Raw genomic sequence first — 23,320 nt, 5'->3', positions numbered from 1 at the left:
GCACTAAACATCACCTCAGGATATGTCATCACCAGTTGGAAAGTTGTCAACATGATCGAGTTGATTTGGGACATGTTCGGAAAAAGTGGGAAACTTGCTGCAATTACTATTACACATGTTCTGTTCACATAAAACATGTCCTAAATCAACTCGACCAAAATGAGGAAAGTTACCGATGATCACCGATAAAAAAAAAAAAGCGAGTTATTTATTTTAATTTGAATTAAAGTAGTATATGCTATCAACTGAGAATGAAAGGGAAGAAAACGAGAGAGTGTTGAAGATGAAGAGTATGGAAAACAACAAAGTGAATCTGACATGTACATATAAACTCATACATATTTGATAGAATTAAAATAATATCGCCTAAAAACATAGTCTTCCTAACATGAATTTGTCATTCACCACAGATTTTAAGATGATATAAGGGGATGCAATCCAATCCCCTCTTCCTAAAGATTTATTAATTTAGTTTTATTGGGCTAATAAGTTATAGCTTAGAGCATCTCCAATCGATATGTCAAAAGTGCCACATAAATATTTGACGGTTAAAAATAACATCTTACATTACTCCAATCGAATTGTCAAAGCTAATATGGAATGAAGGCTGGAAGTTCAGCCGTTACTTTTGACATTCCAAAAGCAAAATATCAAATAAATATTTTATTATTTTTTAAAGATAGCTGACTGTTACTTTCATTTATTATTTTTCTTTCTTTCTATATCTTCAAAGATTTGATTCTTAGAATAGTTATTTATTTGACATATTGAATGAAGTGTAAAATTATGTAAATGTCAAATTACTACATTAATCATCAAATTTAAATTTGATGTTTGATATTTTAACAACTCCCTTGGAGATACTCTTATGCATCAACCTACGTGTAAAAACAATAACAACACGTGGAACATGATAAAAGGAGAGGCCCTCGAACCCGACATTGTTTCCTTCGAAATTCACTACCAAACAAAAACGTCACCTCTCACCTTTATATAAATGTCTCTACTTCAGCCGAAACTACAACACGACGCGCAGAAAAAAATAAAACACAAAACCCATCTCTCTCTCTCTCTTCTTCTCTTTCTCTCTGAAACTCACAAGATTAAAGTGAAACGCCAGAGAGAGACACCATGGCAGACCCAGCAACGTCGTCGTTTTTGTCTATCATGATCAGCTGGTTCACGCCCACCTCTCTATTCCTCTTCGTCAACCTCGTGATCGGCACCATCGTTCTCTCCTCTCGCTTTGGGACCCACAAAAACCCTGAACAGCACCATCAAGATCAGCTCACTCCTCACAGCTCGCACCAGCTCGTCCGTACGCCTTCGCTCTTGGACCGGGTCAGGTCCTTCAACTTCTCACACTACAATTTCGAACAACCCAACCCGGAACCCGAACACGTGGCACCAGAGCATGTAAACCAGGCCGGGTTAACTCGGACTCCCTCGCTCTTGGAACGGCTCGGGTCGATGGATTTCTCCACTCTGTTGAGATCGGAAAAGCCTGACACAGAAACTAGATATCTTGACTCGAATGAGTCCGAGCACAAGACCCATGATCCGAACCCGAGGAGCGAGAATTTGGTTCATCGGAGCAAGTCGGAGTCGAGTGGTGGAGCTCCGGCGCACCATCACGAGCAGATAAGAAAGTCTGTTAGCGAGAAATCGCCGCTGGGAAAGGTTGAAGGAAACGACGACGTAGGGGACGACAGAAGGCCGAGGGTGGAGAAAACGAAGTCGTTTGGGGGCGACGAAGGGGTTGACGCGAAAGCTGATGATTTTATCAACAGGTTTAAGCAGCAGCTCAGGCTGCAAAGGCTGGACTCTCTCTTGCGTTACAAAGAAATGCTTCAAAGAAAATAAAAAAACAAAAAATAGTTGTAGTAGGTATTTTCTTCTTCTTTAATTTTAATTTTCCGGGGGGTTTTTTATTTTTTATTTTTTTGTCAAGGTGGGTTTCGTTGGGTGTGATGTGAGATTGTAACCACCTTTTTCATTTTTCTGAATATTAGTATTTTCCTGGAACCGAGGCCTTTCATGGTGTTCAAAGGGTCACAAGGCAGCTGAGAAAACTCAAATCTCAGACCAGTTCGTCAACCAAATTAAATATTAATAAAAGAGTTGAGAGTAGGTACGTTTTATAACCCCATCCCGTGCTCAGTTCCTACGAGTATTACTGCATGGTTGGCTTTATTTTGATAATGAAAGACCATTAAATAAATTGCTTTTTAATTAACTCTTTCCTGATGGATAACTTAAAATTTTCAACAACAAAAAATCATTCATCAAAATATTAATAAATACGGCATGGATGCGTTTACTAACTAGATCTTTATTTGGTAGTAATTCTCTTTTCAATGCCCATTGTGCTATACAAATTAGTTACTTGACTATTGTAGAAAAGAAAAAAAGGGTGCGTACGTGGCATTAATTATTCAATTCGGCCAATGATAGAATGAAATTAGATGTTTGATTGAGTGGGACACCCTAGTTTCTTGGCAGCATGGCTTAGAGAAAATGAAAGCAAAGAGGAAAAAATTGAAAATACACATGCATTGAACAAAAATAATAACATAAGTAACAAGGAAAAAATGTGAGTTTATAATATTATTCTCATTTAATTAATAATTTCAATTTTTAATGTTTGCATTAATCAATGACATATTTTGGTATTTTGAATGTTTCACAATTCTTTGATTTTTGTTTTATATATATAGATATATAGATATAAGGAAAAAAAAGATAACATGACACACGTGGAGCACATTTTGTTTAAGTATAATAAAATACTAGCCCCTTGACACATGCTCACGCATGTGCCAATTGATTTTTTTTTTTTAAATTTTATTTTTAGAATTAATAAAAGATAACAGGGTAGTTATGTTTCATAAAAGTAGGACCTATTATCTTATTTTGTTTTTAATTTTAATTTTTTTAATATTAAAAAATATAAATTTATCATATTATCCTCATTTAATTAATAATTTCAATTCTTAATATTTGAATTAACAAAGGGCATTTTCTGGTATTTTGAATGTTTCACCATTCTCTGCATTTTGCTTTATATATATAGATTATTCATATTTAAAATTGAATTTAAAAATAAGGAAAAAAACAAGACTGACAAAAGCGAATTTGGATGGAATGGCAAATAGCACCACTCTTTGTCTTTATAAATTTATTCCACAGCAAATTTGGATATTAAACTGACAAGAAAACCCAAACAGAAACAGGCAAAAATTTGGATCCTTACCAAAAAACGAAAGACAAGAATGTGACATTCAATGACGAGTTAACCTCGACTTTCTTTTCAGTATTTTCATATTTAGACAACGCTGTTCTGCTTGCATTTGAAAATGCACAGGACCAAACCATACTAGGTCTTACGAAAATTCGATATTTGCACTTTGATTCATTAGTAAATTTGGCTTACATCCTCCAAATTGGTATGGATGGGTTGATGAGTCCATACCATATTGTAGTTAGAAAGAATAAGGTCCACAAAGCAATATAAATAGTAATTGGAACAATCTTATTATTATTTTAAATTAAAATTATTACATATGCAAGACATAGTTTGTCATTTATTTTTCTGGAGCAAGACATTCATGCCGCATGCAGCTAGGCGACAATTCCCAATCCCTTAATTAATATAATTATTCTTGGAGCAGCTCTCATAACATGAATCCACGAAGTCTTTCACATAGAACTTATCTACAATATCATGCAAATAGAAACAAAATACAAAGAATATCAATGACCGAAATATAATTCAAAACAAACATGATAAAGTTAGAGAGAAAGAGAGAGAGAGAGAGAGAGAGAGAGAGAGAGAGAGAGAGAGAGAGAGAGGTAAATCAATAATCCCACATGGAAATATGCATATTACCAGAATTGGAAGTGCTTGTGGTGGCAATGGAGTTGGCACAACTTTGTGTACAATTATACACAACATCCGAAGGTCTATGTTTGCATCTGATCATGTAATACTGTAAATATGTGTATAGATGTATGTAGCAGTGTATGTTTGTATTTAATGAATTTATGTGTTTATGCGCATGTGTGTTACTATTTCTGGTCTGGATTGGATGAGTTATTAGTATATGTATATTTACATATGTGTTTGGGTCTGTGGTGATATGCAATGCAATGCATAAACATGTACATATTGGATGAGATGTATCTGGGCGTTTGTATTTACAATTTTGTATGTATGTTGACATGTTGTGATTGTTATTGTACTGTGGCATCTGCAGGTCCAAAAGAACCTGATTGCTTCTCACCACTAGGTTTCAGTCCTTCTTTTTAATTTTGGTTTTCTATGGTCCAATTATGAATTTTTATGAATTGAGTTTTCGAATTTGAGGGATTTACTGTTGTGGGTTCATTTGGTTTTTATATTTTAAACAAAATCTGAAGCTGGGTTGTCTTCAGATTGATTATATTAATTTTTACTTATAATTTGGTCACTTTTGTTACAGGAAGAGATGGAAATGGCCGAAGAGGCTGATGGCGATGGGGAAGGAGAGAGGGAAAAATCCAATACTTGCCAAGAATGTGGTGCTACTTTTAAGAAACCTGCATATCTCAAGCGGCAAATGCAAAGCCATTCCCTTGTGGTGTTGTCTGCTACCGATTAGTTTGATAGTTTGATAGCTTCATTAAAGCATTGGATCCCACACAAAGATCTCCAAAATGCGAGAGGTTTCTGACTTTAATGGACCATCAGGTGGGAGACCTCCTTTGAAGCTCCATCAAGTGAACCTCAATCACGTACACGTACTGCAGTTAGAATTGAATGCTTGTTCACTTGTATTTTGAAACTATGGTTATTGGTTCCTGAATTCATTTAACTTATTCTTTACAGTGGCCATACGTTTGTTCGGTGGATGATTGTCGTTCCAGCTTCAGAAGAAAGGACCACATAAATGATAAATCTTCATCTTCTTCAGCACTAAGAGAAACTCTTTATGTTTCCGATTGAAAACTGTAATCGTGTGTTTGTTTTTCCCAAGATAACATGAGGAGGCGTGTGAAAGAACTCCACAATGAGGATGATCCTTCGGTTAATGTTGGAGGTCAGCAGCAGCCTGTATGCCAGGATTTTGGAAAGGTGTTCAAAGCTGCGGTAGCTTTCATTTCTGAAGTCGATCTTCTTTTTGTATTCTGCAGGGTATAGCCGCGCGGCTATACTATTTCTATTAAAAAATTAAAAAATCAGGTATAGCCGAGCGGCTATACTATTTCTCCAAACAAAATGGAACGCCGAGTAGCGCCGCACGGCTATACTATTTCTTTTTAAAAATTGGGAAAACCGGGTATAGCCGTCCGGCTATACTATCTCGTGTTAAAAAATTTAAAAACTAAATATAGCCGCACGGCTATACTATTTTTAAAAAACAATTAATAAAATAGAAAAACAGTGCAAAGCCGAGAAAAGCCGCCCGGCTAGACTAATTTTAAATTAAGAAAAAAACGGAGTATAGACGAACGGCTATACGATTTCTTTGAATTGCAAACAAGCATGTGATAGATAAGCATGAGAAGACTGGGCGTCATGTGTATGCATATGTGAGTATTATTCTTTGAAATGCTCGTACCAATTGGGCCAGGAGGCTTGAGTACCTCTCCTGGTTGCTCTCACAAGAAGCTCCTGGTTGCTCTCACAAGAAGCTGAAGACGAGAATTGAGCCATACCCTTGAAGTAAGTGATTGGACATATCCACTACGTACGCTAACCTACTTAGAAGTTTGGATGTCATGAATCTCAACACTAGATATGGAAATTGGGTGATGCTGTGAATCTGAGCACTGAATATGTATAGCATTTCTGTATTTTTTTGGAGATAAGCATTCTTCTGTTCAGTTGAATGGTATTTATTAATACAATAGTTGAACCACAACCTCTATCTGAAATCTGAAGAACAAATTTGTGCACTACTTGCCAAACCACCCAAAACTCATCCTTTTCAATACAACTTTCAATTACTGTAAGTAGAAAAAAGAAATAGATTTAAATTTGGGTGGAATATTTGGTGCATAAATTCCAAAGTATAGCCGCACGGCTATATAATTTATTAAAAAATTTAAAAAAAAGCCCAAGTGTTCATTTAATAAATTAAACAAAAAGACCCCTTTGATTGTCGACGTTTGTTGGTGGAGGAAGTGGAAGATAAAGCCACAATTTATAAGAAGACCCTTTTGCTATCAATGGAAATCCCAATAACTCCTACGCAGGATTGTAGCTAACGTTAGCAACAATCGAGCATAAATTGAAGTGATATATGCTGATCAGTTGATTAAATAATAATAGAATTTTGTTATATAATTTCATCAATTCCTTTTTTGTTTCTTGCAGATTTAGTGTTCCTTTGATTCAATCTTTTGTTTGGTGAAATATGATATTTAGCAATTTGCAGTGTACGTGCTGAAAAATGATCTTTTGTTTTGTTATACAATTTACATTTGAATGACAATTAACAGTATATCACTTGCATTTTAGTTTAAAGATTTCTAGTCTCAACCTTTATTTAATTTTTCTTACCAACTTTTTATTTTTTTATTTTACCGCTATTAAATTTTTTCACGTTACGTTGTAGGCCGAATATCATTGTATAGGGAAGTGCAAATTTGTATCTCCACTTTCATTCTCACTTCCATTGTCCCTCTTTTTCCTCTGCATTCTAACCCAAAAAATGAAAATTAAAAACTAAAATTGAAATAATTCGGGCCCGAAGAAACTACAAGCATGGTGAACCCAAAAAAAGGGCCCATAAAGCAATATAAGTAGTAATTTCGTAAATCTTATTCTTGTTTTTAATAAGTTTACATATGAAAGACATAATTCGTCATTTATTTTATGCAACAAGACATCCGCATTGAACTAGGGAACAATAGCCGATCAATTAATTTATCTGGTTATTCTTGGAGCAACTCTCATAGCATGAATCCACGAAACCTTCCACATAGCGGTTATCTACAATCAAGCAAATAAAACAAAAATACAAATAATATTAATACTTAAAAATATAATTTCAAACAAACATGATAAAGTTATAGAGAAAGAGTAATTAAGTAGAGGAATGTAAGATCAATAATCCCATATGGTAATATATATATGCATATCATTACCAGAATTGGAAGTGCTTGTGGTGGCAATGGAGTTGGCACAATTATGTGTACAATTATACACAACATCCGAAGGCCTATGTTTGCATCTGATCATGCACATGCCAAGGCATATTGGGTTCATCAGGCACTTTGTCGCACATTTTAAACCGCAAGAAATAATATGGCCATTTGGAACCACTTGATTTGTATTAGAGCGAGGATGGACATCATCAACTTGATCAAGAGGATTGTCATTTGGAACCGCATTGGTATAGGAAGGATTAATATCAGCTTGAGCTATTGAAAGCACAAGCATGCTCATCAAAACCACAGCCCTCAACACACTAGCATCCATTTCTCCTCACTTTCTTTGTTTTTTTTCTTGAACTCTCTTTGCTTCTCGAAGTTTGTTGGTGGTGGAAGTGGAAGCTAAAGCCACAATTTATAAGGAGACCCTTTTGCCATCTATGGAAATCCCAATAATTCCTAAGTAAGATTGTAGCTAACGTGAGCTACAATGGAGCATAAATTGAAGTGATATACGATACTCTAGAGCATAACTATAGGTATAGTAATAAGCCAGTTTTATATTCTTTAGATATATGCTGATCAGTTGATTAAAGAATGCACGAATTTTGTTCTATCATTTCATCAATTTCTTTATTCTTAGTTTTCTTCCAGATTTACTGTTCCCTTGATTAAATATTTTGTCTTTTTAAAGCGATATTTCAGCAATTTTTAGGTTTACATGATGGAGAAATTTGCCAAAATTTTGCCGAATGTATTTTATTCGTATTTTTCCTGTTGTGTATTTTACTAACTATGAAAGAATTTGAGAGGCTAAGATTATTTCTTACTTGTTGGAAGAAAAATGAAAGATTGGTATCTAATTGGTCTTGATATTGGTTTTCTTGAATGCTCTGAGGTGAAATATTTGGCATCACTGTATCATTATGAATGCTATAAAAGAAGAATATCAAAAAATAAGACAAGCACTGGTATTGCATCTAGGAAAATAAAAATTTAACAATTTCCCGGTGACCCACGTATTTGGAATCTGTTTAAACTTTTTTGCAGAGGTATAAGTCTTTACATTTTCAGGCTTTTCTTCCTGTGTTTGGTTGATAATTATGAGGCAAATTAGCTGTCATACATGGGCCATTGATTTAGGACTATAATATCAATAGTTTCCATTCAATTTCTTTATCCTCATGTCTCCTTCTTAGTGCTTTGTGTGAATGAAGATGATTGATTTCTTGATGACCCAGGTCTTCTATGTTTCCTGTTGTTCCTGAAATTCATCCCTGTAATTGTTGAATAATTTCTCTCCTTCATATGGTAGATCCGAAGATTCCTATGAAGATGAATCCATTCTCTTAGAAAGGTTAGAATGGCGGTTCATATTTTTTTGGGAAAATAGTACAGCCGCGCGGCTATACTCTGTTTCCCCCAAATTTATTTTAAAAATAGTACTTCCACGTGGCTATACTAGGTTTTTTTCCCACTTTTATTTTAAAAATAGTACGGCCGGGCGGCTTTACTCGGTATTTTCTTAATTTTTTTTTAAAAATAGTAGCCGTTCGGCTATACTTGGTTTTTGAAAAAATATTCTGGCGAATCGAACTTGAACTCATCACTACGAACGTCTAGGGCACAGAGCAAGCCCGTTACAGGTTTTGAGCAGTGTTCGAGATATCGGCCTAGGCGCTAGGCGGGAAAACACCGACAACAGGGAGTTAGGGGGGGGCCAAGGCTGCCTGGGAGGATCTAGGCGGCCTGGGCGGATCGCGAGGATCTAGGCGGCCTGGGAGGATCTAGGCGGTGCCTAGGCGGATCTAGGCAGTCTGGCAGGATCTAGGCGGTCTGGGTGGATCTAGGCGGTGCCTAAGCGGCCTGGGAGGACCTAGGCGGCGCCTAGGCGGCCTGGGCGGGTCTGGGCTCCAGGGCGGGTCCGGGTGCCAGGGCGGGTCGTGTCCTTTTTTTTCCAAATGAAGACAGACGAAGCTTGCTGGTGCGAAGGAGCAAAGGTGACATGTATATAGTGTGTGAGAAGGAGGAAAGGTGACATAAAATAAGGAAAGGCATAAGAAATGAGGGGTTTGTTTCGTGTGGAGTGAAAGGAAGAGATAGAAAACTGTGTTTCTGTTGTTGAGAGAGTGAGAATTGGGAGGCAAATGAAGAGGGAATGAGAGAATTATAATTCCTGGTGGTCGTGGTTGGGGTAAAGAAAAGGAAAGGATAAATTAGTCGTCAACACGCATGCAGGGAGAGGTCGGTTAGTGGAGGGAGGCGCATTGGCATTGCTCACCAATGCCTTTTTGCTTTATTGATTTCTTTCTAGTACTAGAAGCCTAATGTTACTGTCTAAGAAAGAAAGGTCTCTTGGAGCTTTATAACTGTCTTCAAGGGCATCTTGCAGCTAATATGACAGTGGCCCATGAAATGTATTTTGTAGAATGTGTTGACTTTGCCAAATCCTTCATCCAACTTTATCTTTGAAACTAGGAGTTTTTTTTGTCTATGTTTATATGCAACGTGATATAAGCAAAATGGGCAATCTATTCACCCAGACCCAAAAAAAGAAAATTTGTATCCATATTTTGTTTTGTCTATCTGAATGCATCATCTTATTCAACAATTTCACGTACTAAAATTGCAGTTCTGTATTCTTCATTTGTTGTATTTTTCTTGCTGTTTTTTAGACTCATGTCCTCATTTCTTGGCTTGTTTTTGAACTGTAGGATGATGTATTATTCAAAGTGCTCTTGCATCTGCTTTGTGTACCTTGTTGTGCAGAACAGTAAGGAATTAATATCCTAGTTTTCCATTGTTTTAAAAGTTATCGTCATGGATTCCTTTTAACAAGATTTTTGGGTTTATATTGGGATTAAAAGGAAGAGGTTGCATTGGAGGATTCGAATGGCAATTTACTTTTCCGTGTCTCAGTCTTTCCAATCCTGTACTCTTGATCCATCTTTTCCTATTAGAGGCAAGATGCTCACTCTTACATATCTGCATTTCCACTTCGGCATGCCTCTTAGTTGTTAATTTGAAGTATATGGTATTGCAGAGTAAAAAAGAATCACTGACATTGTGCACTTTCTTTTTTCTTCCTATTTTGCAGTTGAGCTATGACCATCAGGTGCTTCTTGATTACCTTATTTCAAAAGATACCAGAATAAGTTGTGCAGAATATCTTTTAAGGTCTTTTCTCTTTCTACACCTTCTCTTAACTTATGAAATCTAAACCGTGGTGGGCTGCATTTTTCTGGTGTCGACCTCGGTGACTAAACTATAAAACATTAACCCTTTGCTTTTACATGACTTCTTAACTAATTAGCAAAACAAGAATCAATTTGGTTGACCCCAGACAGTTGTTTTTAATTGCAACTCTTTGTATCTTTCATTTGCTTCTGACCGTCCTTAATGCATTCTCTTTTAGGTACTTGCGTAAAGTGTGTGATTCATGGAGCTTATTTGTGGAATTTCTAGTGGGTGGGCAAGCTACAAATCAATCATTTTTCAAGAAAAGAAAAGTTTCATTGGGTGGCTCGAGTTCCTGGGGAGAGGATTCTCTTGCACCAACAAAAACTGAATATCGCATCGCCCTAAGATCGTCTTTTTGGAATGATATTGCCGAAGGTGTGTGGGCTCAAACTGAATACCAGCTTAAGCTATTGCAAGTATATTAAAAAACACTTCATGCATCCATTGCTCCTCTCTTGTCTTTGATTTCTGCTGTTGGAGGAACTGGAAGCAAAAACAAAGTACTGAAAAAACTGATAATCTCAAAACGCAATTAAAGTCTGACGATATGCAGAAAACAGGTCTAATGATCTTTCAAGTCAATTAACTAAATTTGATCACAACGTAAAATTCATTCTTGATGTGCAACCATTTCCATGTCTGTTCTGGATGGTCAAGCCTCATCTCCTGTGATTTTCTCTTGCAAACTCTCTGAAGGTTTCTTCACTTTGGCCTTGGAGGCAGCAGCACTACAATTTCATGGGGAAAAAATAGATTAATTCAAAACTTATTGCCAAAGGCGCAAAACATTAATCACTTTTATTAGAAAAAGATTACTAAGATTATCAATATTCTGCAATTATTGTGAGAATCAATTATATTATAAGAAATGTGATTTACCTTATGAAATGACAAAAGTGGATTCCAAAATTAGATGTTTGAATTTCTTTTAAGCTTTTACTTTTAAGAGACAAAGTTATTTGCACGTGACGTGTGTGTCATGAGTGGAAGTACAAATAACAATTAAGTAATACTAGCCTCTCTGCACGCGCTTCCGTGCTTGCGAGAGGTTTTTTAAAAAAAATAAGTAAATTTATTTTAGAATTGAAAAAGATAATGGGTAGTTGTGTTTCATAAAAATAGGATCCATTATCTGCTTTTTCTTTTTCTTTTAATTTTTTTAAATATGAAAAAGTGTGAATTTACCATATTATCCTTATTTAATTAATAATTTGAATTCTTAATGTTTGCATTAACCAAGGGCATTTTCTGGTATTTTGAATGTTCCACCATTCTCTGCCTTTTGCTTTATATATATAGATAGATAGATAGATATACCCTTATTTACGCTCCCCGCACTAGCGTGTGAGCATTGAGGGATTATAAATAAAGCTTCTTATTTATTTATGTTTTAAATCTATCTCATCGCACGCTCCTTATAAACAATGTTATCTCTCCTCCCACCTAGCAATCTCCCCTTCCTCTTTCTCTTTTCCATCTCTATATAAATACAAAACAACAAATAAACATTATCGAACACAAGTATAAAGTTTTGCACAACCTGGATTCTCCTGGTGCACTAGAACTTGCATTCCCCTTCAGATTGGATTCAAATAATACTGGTCCTATGAGCCGGATGTCAAAGACCTTCTCTTCTGCATCTTCCAAAGTTGACCAGTAATTGTATCCTTGTTCATATTTTCTCATCTCAGTTATGACATGAGAGGGCTACATTACACAGAATAAATATTCACATATCAGTTATTTATTATGTGTATATGTATGTTGTTTTGGTTAAACAAAAAAAAAACAAGGAGGCAGAGAAAAATTAAGATCATAGTCTTACCAGATCAGGAAGGATTAGTGAATTGAGACCATCAGATTGATCATGCTGCAAGTCTTCTTCTTTTGATTGGTTTTTTTTCCCATCAAGTTCTTCCTTCTCCTTGCAAAGTTCTAGGTGCTGTTTCATAATATGGAGTTCTCTTTCAAGTCCCTGAATTTGGGCATTGAGACCTCTGATAATGCCAAGACAACCATTCAAAGGATCATTTTTCCTTGCATTCCCTTCCGTGAGAATGCTTTCAGCAGCTGCCTGTCTTTGATCAGGTGCAGCCATGGCCATGATCTTTTGGATGTTGCTCACACCAAAGATCTTATGAGCATTTTGGAACTCACTGTACCGGCTGGCTAGAAAGTATGGGGCCATTTCACAGGTCTCATCACATTTTCTCCTCTGCTGCTTGCAGGAAGCACAAGCATGGTTTTGAGCTGCACCCTGATCCCTATTTTCCATGATTGCTTGTTCTCACTGAAAATGAACCAAACAGAAGCAATTGAGGGTGAGGAAAAGCAAAGAAATTGGGATTTAATTGAGAGTTAAAGAGGGATATAAAGTTGGCTCAAGCTTTTGGTTAATGAGTTGGATAGCATCAGATTTTGTGAAATATATTTTGGCATCACCTCTTATTTCCTTATGATTGCTCTGTTTTGTTTTCTTCACTTGCTATATTTAATAAATTTGTCATCTTTTTTGTTAATAATTTAATTCTTGTTTTTATTTTGGGCAGAGGCTAATGCGAAGGAAGCTGATAAAGTAGCCAACCAGTTGCAGTCTACTGGTATATCTTCTGGTGGAGATGGAGCCGCTTCTTCTTCAGGTAATACTGTAACTATTAATAACTAATTGTATTAAACTTAATGTGATAGATATGCTCTATTAAATTAAAGTTGGTGAGAGAGGCGTGTATTAATATGAAAATATACATTTGACTTTTTAAGAATTTCCATGGTTAGGAGGACAACTGGAGGGAAGAAGCCAAGAATGTGACATGTTTTTCCACAGAAGGAAGGGTTTGAACGAGCTGATTTAAATAGTGCTTAATTTTCTTTTTAAGAAAAATCAGACAGAGAGAATGTAAAGAGAACTTTATCTGACAGTTATAAGCTAAATGTGGTTAAGAAAGGACCAACATTTATGTCTTGCTCAAATCTGTGTCTTGCTTCTCCAAGTTTAATGATGTCGCGTACAGTCAAACAATTTCTCTTCACACTGCACCTTGGTCTTAGTCTTCTGCTCCTAGTTCATGCCCAGGATGATCAATCAGGTAGGAATATTTTGAAGGAAATAATGTTATCTATAACATATGCATAGCTAATGAAAGCTTCTCTGTCTTTTTGTATGTGTGTGTCTATCTCAGAATTCATTAGCATAGATTGTGGCCTGCAGAAATTTACCTATACCGAAACGACAACAAAAATTCTCTACATTTCAGACGCAAGCTTCATAGACACCGGTGAAAGTAAATCCGTGTTGAATGAGTTTAGAGATGACTATCAACAACCCTACTGGTCTCTAAGGAGCTTCCCTGAAGGAACCAGGAACTGCTACAACATAAACGTCACAAGTGGCATCAAATATTTGATCAGAGCAAGTTTTGTTTATGGGAATTATGATGGCCAAGAAAAAGCATCTGAGTTTGAACTCCATCTTGGAGCTAACTTATGGGAGTCAATACGTTTTGAGAATGCCTCTGTAGCAGCAGCACACAAAGAGCTTATACATGTCCCACTGCGAAGCTACATACATGTCTGTCTTGTGAACACAAGCTCCGGCGTTCCATTTATATCAGCAATAGAACTCAGGCCTTTACTTAATGCATCTTATCCAACACAAGTGGGGTCGTTGGCGCTTGAGATGCGATTTGATACTGGTCAAGTACCAACTGATTTTGAAGGATACAGGTGAGTGCCTAATCTCCTAGGAGTTAGATGATGAACATATACCTGGTCAACTTCTAATTGCTAATGAGACTGATGAAATCTCGAAATCTATTTAGGTATCCATTCGATGTTCATGATCGCTTCTGGTATGCCTATGACCGTGATGATTGGACACAATTAAGTACATCACAGACCATTGACTCTGGATTTAGCAATGATTACCAACCACCTTCTATTGTGATGCATACTGCTGCAACGCCAAGACGTGAGAATGCTTCCTTGGTTTTCTTCTGGCTGCCTGCTGATGACAAGGCATCATACTATGTATACATGCACTTCGCAGAAGTTGAAAAGCTACGAGCAAACCAATCCAGACTGCAATACATTACTAGGAACGGGCTGGTCTTTTATGAGTTATTTGCTCCCGATTACTTGTACACAAATACTATTTTTAGCCCTGCCGCTTTGAGTGGAGGACAATATAATTTTTCAATCCGTAAGGCAGAGAACTCTACCCTTCCACCCATCATCAACGCCATTGAGATTTACATGTTGAAGGAATTCTTAGAGTTAGAAACAAACCAAGAAGACAGTAAGTCTTTCTTCCTTACACTAGCTTTCATCAGTGTTTTCAAAGGCATGCCTAGGCATGCGTTGAGGCGCGCCTCGGAGCGAGGCGGAGGTGATTCGCCTCAGGCGCAGCTCAGTTTAGCGAATGTCATGAAAGGCGTACGCCTTGAAGTCGAGGCGGTCCGAAGCGGCCGCTAAACACAAATGCGCTGTAAAAGGCGCAAGCCTCGCGAGGAAGACAGACTTCCTTTATTTGAAAAATCTGATTCCAGACGACGTCATTTGCACGGGCTGTGTTGTTTTGTTTCCCTTTAGTTAAGCTGTGCGTTTCAGTTTTAAGTTTTAATATTAGACACGCACCGTTTTGTTCAAAGGAAACTAGTTTACCCATTTATTCCTTCCCTCTCCCAAAAGCCAAAGTTCCTAAACAGACCAACAGAAACCGCCTCCCGCCTTCCACCATCAGTTCAGTCCACCTCCATAATCTACTCTTTTATCTATTCGAACTAGGTAGAAAGGCACTAGACTTAGAGAGATAATTTAACCAAAAGGATATATAGTAAAGAATTGAGCAATAGTAAGAGAAATTTTGAAATAAACATGCTTTGATGGTTAATTTATATTCTAGAGTGGCATTTAATACATTAAATAGCTGTTTTATATTTTTGTAATTATAATAACTCAATACCCGAAAGGCTTACGTTTCAACGCTTTAAAGCTTACGCCTCGCCTCATAAGGTATAAAACGCCTCACTCTAACGCCTCGCCTTTCAAAACATTGGCTTTCATACTCTCAGTTTAGTGTTAATATGTATATGATTGATTTATATGAGATTTTCTGTTTGATTCTGAAATTGTTTTAATTAGTTGACGCAATCAACATCATCAAGTCAACATATAAGATTAAAAAGAACTGGCAAGGAGATCCATGTGCCCCTCAAGCTTACTTGTGGGAAGGTGTAAAATGTAGCTATCCTCAAAATGAGTCCCCAAGAATTATATCCTTGTAAGTATGCCTTCAAACGAAGTTACCGAAATTTTCATTCCCATTCCACTTATGTGTAGTAAATTTAAATTTATGGAACATGCAATCTGTAGGGACTTGTCCTCAAGCGGATTTAGGAGATAGCTCCTAATTTCGGACATTGTGAGTATATATTTCTTCCTGTGAATAAGTTACCAGAAGGCAGACAGCACATTATCAGAATTTGATTTAAATAAGTTGAGCTGTTCATTTCAGGGATTTATCAAACAACAACTTGACAGGACCAATTCCGGACTTTTTGTCTCAATTGCCAGACTTAAATGTTATCTGGGGAGGAAAAAACTACGAATCTTTTGTTACGAACAAAGTATGGTGAAAGATTTGTGATTAATTTACCTTTGCAGAAACTTGGAGAAAAACAAGCTCACAGGCTCAGTTCCAGTAGGACTGATTGAAAGAAGGAAGAATGGTTTTCTATCATTAAGGTCTGCTATGTGAAGCCCATATAACCTTCAAATTTTGTACTTAACTCCAACTCACCACAACACTGTGTTAGAAGTTTGATCCACACAGACACTAGTTTTCTATTTCTGTTTTCCTATTTCGTTTTTAATGACAATATTAAACGATGAGGTGTTTCCCTACAAACTAGTTTTGAGAATTATAAGATATGCTACAGAGGAATTTATATGCTTTGGTATAACAGATCAAAATCTAACTATTCTTGATATCAACCATTTTTATGTCAGTTTGTGTGCAAATCCAAATCTATCCGGAAATGTTTCTTGCAAAAAGAAGCGCAATTTTGTTATTCCCGTAGTTGCGTCAGTCACTGGAATCTCCATCCTCTTATTATCTGTAGCAGCTCTCTGTTGGGGCATTAAACGGAAAAGACAACCTGGTAAGACTTCCAAATATCTGTCAAAGTTCCTTTTTTTCTTAATATCTATAAAGTGCAAGCTAATGCAACTTGGAGGGTCCTTCTTTCTTTTATTTATTAATTAAATACTATATTTACATAGTATAGCCGTGCGGCTTTACTATATTTTTCTTTTTGAAAAAGTCTGGCCGGGCGGCTATACTCTTTTTGGGACACGTGGCGCCTAATCGCTGGAGGCTCCTTTTTTTTAAAACCAAAAAGGGTACAGCCCCACGGCTATACTCCGTGTTTTTTAATATTTTTTTCCCAAGTAGACACGTGGCGCCTGTCCTCCTTTTTATATTAAAAATAGTATAGCCGCACGGCTATACTCAGTTTAAAATTTTTTTTTATTTATTTTATAAATAAATTTTTTTATGAAAAGGTAGGCTACACCCTTTAAGTAGCATAGTATGTATTTCACGAGAAATTGAATTACTATTCATTAAGTAATATAATTCATGATGTTAATTAAAATATTTAAGGCCCAAGGCCTAAGTCTTTAATTAATATTATTATTATTTATTAGTGCCAAATTCAACGACAATTTTAGTAGAGCCCAATAGCCCATTCTACCAAGGTTAACCACACTTACTAATCTATCATAGTGCTTTGTTTATAATGACCTTTATAGGGTTGTGGATTTTCGATGTGGGATGTTGAGAAAAGGCACCTCAAATCAAGATCCAACATAAAAATCTTGCTAGGATCATGGGCTGCTGCGTCAAAGAAGATGAGAAGTTACTGATTTATGAGTTCATGCCAAACAGAAGCTTGGACACTCATCTATTTGGTTAGTTTCACTGGACTTTATCTTTGTAATTTGCCTACTTTACTTAAAGCCACAATTCAATTCACTTGAACTAAAAGTTCAGGGCACACGGAATCAAAATTATTTTCGATTGATACACAGAATCACTGAATTATTTTCAATACACAAACAGTCAAGCAAGACATCCTGCAGATTTAATGCTCAGAACTGTAAACTGAACTGTATAATACATGAGTACATTTCAGTTCTCTATAAAGTAGAAGAGACAATGTTGAACTAGACCTGAAATCAATTTTGAATCTGATTATACCCCTGTTTCACTATTGTTCATACAAATGTTTCAATATCTTCCATAGCAACGTTTTCATTGTACAATGCATGGGATATATGAATGAAACTATTGGTTATATTTCGAATGTTTGCATTTACAAGATCCAGCGAGGAGACGTGAGCTTGATTGGGGCAGACGCTTCAATATTATTCAGTGTGTTGCTAGAGGGCTTCTTTATCTCCACCATGATTCGTATTTGAAGGTCAGTAACATTCTCTTGGATGAGAACATGAACCCCAAAATTTCAGATTTTTTATTGGCACTTATCGTTTAAGGTGAAGGAAGTTGAGGTTCCACCCCAAAACCAATTGGCGATGGGGGGAGTAGCTCAACTCCTTATAAACCCAGGCTAGATCCCTTAACATTTCAATGTGGGACAAACACTCTCAACACGCCCCCGCACGTGTGGCGAACTTTCAAGCATAACACGTGGACAACACATATTGGGTGACGTGGGAGCACGTGTGGCCGACGAAATTTCGTCGGGGGAAACCTAATCCGGCAAATTTTGTCGGCATAGATCTTTGCCGACGAAATTTCGTCGGGAGAAGTGTTCAAGTTTTTTTTTTTTTTTTTGAAAAGTATAAATTTTTAAAATATAAAATTAGTTTCTTTACTTTTTCTTTTGGCCAACTTCCTCCATTTAATATATGTAATTAAGTAATATCTTATCCTTTTTGAATTACTTTAATTAGTCGTAATATATATATATATGTGTGTGTGTGTGTGTGTCTACGTACGTACGTACGTAGTTTCCAATAATACATTCGTGTTCTATACGCGTCTCCTTTTTTTAAAAAGCAAACGTACAATAGTCGTATTGTACATGTTTGTACGTATTTGCAATGCTTAATACACATATTTTTTACAAAATTTTCATTAAGACACACAAAGTTCACGTATTATACAAATAATTCTCACATATTATTGAATAAGAATAATGTAAGTTATAAAAATTATATTAAAATATTGTATAGTGGCCTATTAATATCTACTTTGGATATGTTTAAACTAGCAAATTAATATCTATAAAGTACAAGCTAATGCTTTCTTTTATTTATTTATTAAATACTATATTTACAGAGTATAGCCGTGCGGCTGTACTATATTTTTCTTTTTGAAAAATAGTCTAGCCGTGCGGCTATACCGTTTTGGGACACGTGGCGCCTAATCGCTGCAGGTTCCCTTTTTTAAATACAAAAAAAGGTACAGCCGCACTGCTATACCCTGTGCTTTTTAATATATATATATATATATTCTTTTTTAAGTAGACACGTGGCGCTTGTCCTCCTTCTTATAGTATAGCCGGACGGCTATACTCAGTGTTTTAATTATTATTTTTTTTTGGTTTTAAAAAATAAAATAAAAAATAAAATTTTCATGAAAAGGTAGGCTACACCCTTTAAGTAGCATAGTATGTATTTCACTTTTTTAATTACTTTGATTAGTAATTTACTTAGTGAATATTTAAAAAGAGAAATTGAATTACTATTCATTAAAGTAATATAATTCATGATGTTAATTAAAATATTTAATCATAATCAGTCATTAAATAAATAATCTATATATATAAAGCAAAAGGCAGAGAATGGTGAAACATTCAAAATACCAGAAAATACCCTTTATTAATTCAAACATTAAGAATTGAAATTATTAATTAAATGAGGATAATATGGTAAATTCACATTTTTTAATATTAAAAAAATTTAAGTTAAAAACAAAATAAGATAATAGGTCCTACTTTTATGGAACATAACTACCCTGTTATCTTTTATTAATTCTAAAAATAAAAAAATAAAAAAAAAAGAAAACCAATTGGCACATGCGTGAGCATGTGTCAAGGGGCTAGTAATTTCTAATTCAACTAATTAAATCTCCAATGCCCATTATGTAGTCACTAAAAATAAAACCCAGGCTAGGTCCCTTAACATTTCAATGTGGGACAAACACTCTCAACACAAGGGACACAGCATCTAACAAATACTCAGAAGGTTGTGGGAACACTGTAAGCATCATTCCTTTTCCTATTCTTGGAAGAGCATCACAACTCAGATTTCAATGTTCAGCATATTGTCATTCATATCAGTGTATTAGTGAATTTATATGGAAGCAGAGATAACATGTAGGAAATCTAGCTGTACCATTCATTTTATTTAGAACCCTGCAATCTTAACTGAAACATTTGTTGCATGCCATTAAGATATAAATTTTGTGCACTTTTCTGAAGACCAGAAACAAATAAAGAATAAATATTGTCAGTTAAGTACTAATCAATTGCCTTTGCATTGGCTATATGTCTCCAGAGTATGCCACAGGAGGGATATTTTCTGAAAAATCTGATGTCTATAGCTTCGGGGTCTTGATATTGGCGATTATTAGCGGCAGGAACAATACCAGCTTCTATTACTTTGAAAAACATCTAGGTGTCCTAGCTTATGTAAGTTCACACTCTAAATCCTACAAGCTAAGTACAGCAGAGTCTAACAAGTCTAGCCAACATACGCGAAATTTTGTCGGGCATGGTACTGTGGAATGAAGGCAGGGGATATGACTTGGTTGATGAAGTATTGGCTGATTCATATTCCTCATCAGAAGTGATGAGATGTGTGCACACTGGGCTTCTCTGTTTACAAGACAAGACAATGCTGCAGATAGGCCAACCATGTGCAGATGTTTAAGCCTAGGCTTTTCCTTCTGGAGTTGGTTGGTTGTTATGGGGCAAATGGGATGTCATACATGGACATTTTGTTTAGGACTTCCATATCAATATTTTTCTGAGTTTGTCATCTCTTGTTTTGCAAGCGCGTATTGATTTCTCCATTCAGTCGGGTTGTATTTTGAATGATATAGATATCGCTAGATTATGGTGTGTTTCATATCTTATTGATAGTTTTTGGGGTTCTATTCATTTGGTGTTCTGGTGCCCTCTGATGCTCATGTGTTCTTAGTGCTTTGTGTGGATGAAGATAAGTGAGTTCCATTGACCCGGCTCTACTCTGTTTCTTTCTGTTCCCGAAATTCATCCCTCTTAAGTGTGCAATCATTTCTCTCATTTAATGCGGTGTCGGTGAATTTTATTTTTAACCGCGAGTTGAGGCTTGAATTTATGTTCCTTCTTCGATTTTATTTTGGCCTGGCTTTTGGTCTGGTCTACTTTCTGCGAAGCGAGTTAGAATCTGGTTACATGCTCATGTTGGTTGGAAGCTTTGAAATCTTACTATTTTGTGAAATTGATGGAATGCAAACCTGAAAATAAATTCTAACTGGTTTTGATGGGAGATATTTCATAGTACATGGTTTTATTGCGTTCTCCTCTGGTTGTTGATTTCTGCAGTGATGCAGTATGCAATCTTATTGGGATTTGGCTTTTAAATTAGTTTTCATATGTACTGTTATTGTATCAATATTAAAGAATTTACTGTTGTCATGTCCAGGTTCTCGACAGGTTTTAATCGATTCAGTGATTAACGATGCGCTGTTATGCCTAGACCATTGTGATTTATATAGCCTTGAGGTTTGATGACACCAATTTGGTTGGTTATAGTTGGAGTGTATTAGAGTGCATCCTTGGATTATTGATGCTTTCGGGTCATCAATCAGCTGGAAGACAGTTGTTTATCTTCTAGTTTTGTAGGATCAATGATCCAGATATACTATCCGTGACGATTACGTTGCCACAGTTGAAAAGTACTTCAATCTGCCTAATATTTCGTAAAAGGTCAAAAAGAAGAACTAGAGTGAAAACTTCAACAATATTTTCGTAGAATTAAATTGTAGGAATAAGATCATTATCCGAATAGGGGATGGCAGAGTTTTTATTTCGTTAATTGTTTAGCGACGGTTTTCCTTTCGCCGCAAAAAAATCTTTTTGCAGCGGTTAGCGACGGTTTTTACCGTCGGAAAAAACTTTTTACCCCTAAAAGTCGTCACGAAAGGAAACGAAAACGGTCGGAAAAGCTACAAATTCGTCATTTTAAACAAGACTGCTTTTCTGTTTCTCGAAAGATAGAGATCTTTCGCTTAAAATACAACACGCAATTTAGCAAACCATGAAAAAAGCTTTTATTTCTCATTTGTCTGTTGCTATATATGCAATCAACATGGGGTCTGATGTTATATATGTAACTCCATAATCATCTCTAAGAACAATTGTGAACCAAGTGGAGTTTTTTTAATAAGAACAAAAGAAAAAAAAAAAAGGAAAGAAATAAGGTCCACAAAGCGATAGAAATATAATCGAGGAAATCTTATTAAAATAGTGGTTACAAACAATTGAGAAATATATGGGTCATATTCTTTCTCCTTTTAGCAGATTTGTCTTTCCTTTGAAATAAAATTCCTTAATTAGCAGCTTATTTAGGTCTCAACTCAAAGTAAAGTTGTGGTACTTAATTTAGCAGTTGGTGTCTATCTCTATCGAACCATAGTCTTCAATCAATCAAAGGGCTTCGATTTAAAATAAGAATATTACAAAAGTCAACTGGGAATTTTCATTAGATTTTAATTACCAATTTACAAATGCGAAGTTGCCTCTGCTTTTATACATAATGAAATATTACGATGTTCACAAGTGAATATCAGATCGTGTATAATGCTCTAACAAAGTAAATTTCTTACTTGAGATGAAAGGGAAAATGGTGTTGTTTTGATTGTATGGAACATATATGATATGTACATAAGCTTTGAATGTTTGGAACAGAAGATGATTTTTTTTTACTGCTCTGAGGTGAAGTATTTGGCATCATTATGAATGCTATATATAAAAGAAGAATATCAAAAAACAATACAAGCACTAGTATTGCAGCTAGGAAAACATAAATTTAACAATTTCCCGGTGTATTTGTAATTACTATTTCTGTGAAAAAGAGAGTATAGCCGCCCGGCTATACTATTTCCTTTGAAAAAGATAACAACATCCGAAGGAGTTAACTTGCATTTAATCATGCATATGCAAAGGCATATTGGGTTCAACATGCATTTCCTCTCACATCGTAAACTACAAGGAAGAAGATGACCATTTGGAACCACAGGTTTGTATTGGAAGGATTAGAGACATCATCAATTTGACCAAAAGTATTGCCATTTGTTCAATAAGGGGAAAATTGTAGATGGTTTAGGATGAAATGAAAGGTGAAAAATGACAAAGCTGAACGCGAAGTTCACAACTATTTTAGGTAAAAGCTAAGCTCCAAGGGTCTACCTTGATTCTTAGGCGTGAAACTCTCAGGAAGTTTTAAATCATAGCAAAACAAAACATCCCTGCCAATTGCATTTGTTATGCTTAAAGTAGACCACTAAATATCAGGCAAGAAAGGACCCCTTGCTCTTCTAGTTGCCTCAGATCACAACCATAAAATCCAGCCAGTTCTTGGGTCAAGTAGTTTCACCAATTACATTGACATTAAAGTGCACCAGAGCCGTCTAATTTAGGAACATGTCACGTAAATCCATCTCTTTCGGGGTCGGGGAATGCCCATGTTATTTCATCAAGGTCTGGAGGCTCTAGATACCGAAAGCAAACTATTCAAGCAAGCTCCCGCTGAGCACTGACAGCCTAAATACTGATAGAATAGAAACTAAAATGCCTTAAAGTGAGATGAAAGCTCGTTACAAACCAGTCCTGGATATATGTAATATAAGTGGGTTTCTGTTGACTTCTCTTCG

General features: G+C 35.9%; 1 protein-coding gene and 1 pseudogene across 1 annotated transcript; both read left to right on the top strand.

Moving 5' to 3' along the window:
- LOC18770493 lies at positions 828-2,144 on the top strand. The gene has a single exon (XM_007204122.2). The coding sequence runs from the start codon at positions 1,132-1,134 to the stop codon at positions 1,861-1,863; it is 732 nt and encodes a 243-aa protein (XP_007204184.1). The 5' UTR covers positions 828-1,131; the 3' UTR covers positions 1,864-2,144.
- LOC18771518 lies at positions 13,356-17,381 on the top strand (annotated as a pseudogene).

Source organism: Prunus persica, chromosome G7, assembly GCF_000346465.2.
Source record: "Prunus persica cultivar Lovell chromosome G7, Prunus_persica_NCBIv2, whole genome shotgun sequence".
In the NCBI taxonomy this organism is placed as follows: Eukaryota; Viridiplantae; Streptophyta; class Magnoliopsida; order Rosales; family Rosaceae; genus Prunus; species Prunus persica.
The sequence above is the reverse complement of the archived record's forward strand: the minus strand, read 5'-3'. Positions and strand labels throughout refer to the sequence as shown.